This window comes from Hevea brasiliensis, chromosome 4 (genome assembly GCF_030052815.1).
Source record: "Hevea brasiliensis isolate MT/VB/25A 57/8 chromosome 4, ASM3005281v1, whole genome shotgun sequence".
Taxonomy (NCBI): domain Eukaryota; kingdom Viridiplantae; phylum Streptophyta; class Magnoliopsida; order Malpighiales; family Euphorbiaceae; genus Hevea; species Hevea brasiliensis.
Window position 1 is genome coordinate 105,536,853 of NC_079496.1, and position 2,835 is coordinate 105,539,687.

The 2,835-nt window shown below is 30.1% G+C and overlaps 1 protein-coding gene across 1 annotated transcript; it reads left to right on the forward strand.

Moving 5' to 3' along the window:
* Window positions 1–463: 463 nt before the first annotated feature.
* LOC110647765 (lachrymatory-factor synthase-like) lies at window positions 464–1,207 on the forward strand (the record flags this gene model as incomplete). The annotated part of the gene is made up of 1 exon (XM_058146341.1): window positions 464–1,207. A coding segment is annotated over one exon (621 nt), but the record flags the coding sequence as incomplete, so codon positions are not given.
* Window positions 1,208–2,835: the final 1,628 nt, after the last annotated feature.

Consider the following 2,835-nt stretch of genomic DNA (forward strand, 5'->3'; position numbering starts at 1 on the left):
AATAATATTTGTTATATTTTTATTTTAATTAATTATAAATAATTTTCAATTTAATAAATTATATGAAAATATAAAAATAATATTTTATATTTTAATTTTAATTAATTTTGTAGAATTATATGAAATTTTAAAAATAATATTTTCTCATTTTTATTTTTAATTAATTTTTTTATTATATATATATATATATATATATATATATATATATATATATATATTTTTACATGATACCAACATTTTTAAGTGTTCGCATCCCTGAAAGTGAGATTCTATGCAGAGTAACAGTTTTTCTTTTTTTTTTTTTATTGCTTATACAGACAATTTTACAAGAGACTTATGCACAAATTGTTTCCCAAATTCCTTAACTTGAGAATTTATTTATTTTTATTTATTTATTTTTTTTTACAAACAGCAGGATGTGTTAATTTAGGGGCGTTTGATTTACATGCCCACACATAATTGAATTCCCATTCCATGTAGCACTGCTTTTTATATAATTTCTTCGTTAGCTTCCACTCATCTCTTACTCACTCTCCCTCTCCCTCTCCCTCTCTCTCTTTCACACACTCATACGGCAGAGGAAACAGGGCCCAAATGGGAAGGGAAGACCTCATTGGAGCTGAAAGGCGCGACAGCAGACCAAGCATTGCCTTTCTTTGAGGACTTCTGCAATATTCATAAGTGGTTTCCAAATCTTGAAACTGGTTACCAAGTCGAGGGTGAGCTAGGCAAGCCTGGCCTCATCCGCTACTGCGCTTTCAAGCCACAAGCATCCTCCGACAGCACAGGTGGGAACATCATCAATTGGGCCAAAGAGAAACTCATCATGATAAATACTGTTGAACGGTTTCTAAGCTACGGGATCATTGAAAATAACATGGGATATAATTCGTATACGGCCACATTCGAAGTATTGCCAATCAGTGGAGACGGAGCAGGAGATCAAAAGAGGTGTAAGATCGAATGGTCATTTGTTTGTGATCCGATTGAAGGGTGGAAATTGCAGGATGCCAATTCCTTTAGGAACTCTACCCTCCAGCTTACGGCCAACAAAATTGAGCAAGCACTCTGTGTCTCTACCTGAAATTTGTCTCTTGTCCACAATAATCTTGTATTGTGATAAACTTACTAGAGTCCGTCAAATTTCCATCCAAATCAACTGTAAAATAAATAAATAAATAAAGTAATGCAAAAGCTTATCCTCCAATATCAGTGCCTGAATACGCCCGATTCACTCGCAGACCTCAATCAGGACACACAAATATATTATCCATAATTCAGAACACACCTAATGAAAAAAAAAAATTTATGTATATAGCGGTTTTATATTATAAGGAAACTATAAAATTTAACAATCCCATTGTCAAGTTTCTGTAGAAACTTATCTCTCAACATGAATCCAGAGAGATTAAAGGTTTATCTAATGGCCTGTTTGATCGGACCCTTACAAGCACTCTATACGCCGATGGATCAAAGTACTTGGCCAGAAGTGCTGCAGGATCCCCAATTATCAGTGACAAATATATGAATTTTACCTAATCTCATAAATGTTTTAATAAAATACCCTTACTTTCCCTTTGTGGATTCATGCTTGTGTGACAGTTAAGAGTAGCAGACATGAATTGGATTTACTTAGCCTTAAAAATAAAGACTTCTTCTCATTTAGCCTAAAAATTTAAATGGTGAATTTCTCTGAAGTCTCTAGGCAAGAACAGAAGTTCTGAGTGCTACTTTCACAAACTTATAATCAATAATCATCACAAACTTTCTTGGAATCTCTACTAGAAGGATTGAACAGCAAGAATGTATCTAGCACAGGAGGAAGGCATAACAAGCCATTCAAGAACCGAAGAACGTGACTTGGTCTTTTAATACTATAATCAGAGTCTGATATATTGGGCCAACTTTATATTGCTGCTAACATTCATTGTTGCAATTGGTTTGGGTGAAACAGTGCTCTCCACATACACCCTGTCCCTCCCATAAATCTTTCAGGAACTCGACAATTAGAAGTTTAATCTTCTTCTCAAAACACAGTGCTGTCAAACTTATATAGAGGGAATTAGGATTAGCTTATAAGTCATTCAAACCTATTTATAAGTAAAAAGTCATAAGTAAATTACTATTTATTTTAGCTTATAAGTTAAAAAATTTTTTAATAAGTTTGAAGTCATAAACAATGTCACTTATTTTACTTTAAAACTACTCTTCGACTAAGTAAAAGATTATATTATTCTAATAACTTTTAAAAATATCAACACTGTCCTCATTTTAATAATTAAAACATTCAATTACATATTTTTTCATTTTAAGAAATTAAATTACTTTTAAATACATTTTAATTAAACACTTAAACTATTTAAGATTTAATTTTAAATAATTTTACCAAATAATTAACTACTACTTTTTAAATCGACTTATAAATTAAAAAATAAATTTTAAATCAAAAGTTAAAAGTAAGTAGTCAAACTAAACACTCAAATTATTTTGTGTTTGAGGGATTGCTTTTAAATGATTTTAAATAGTTCCATGTGTGAGGATAAAAATGAATTTTAAAAGTTTTATTTCTCCTTTCACCTGTTTTAAGAGTTTGGATAAGTAAAGAAGTGATGGATTTTGGATAGAAATACTTAGGAATTGTTTTGTATGAGATTAACATAGGTAATTATCTTATAACTTTTAATTCTCATTATTATTATTTGTTTATTTAAAGAGACTAAGTTAAATTTTAACTTAATTAATATTTATACTTTTTTAAACAGTAAAATATTAATCTCGGGACTAAGTTAACAGTTATTTTATTTAGTGGTTAAAATTTATTGGGATAATATTTAT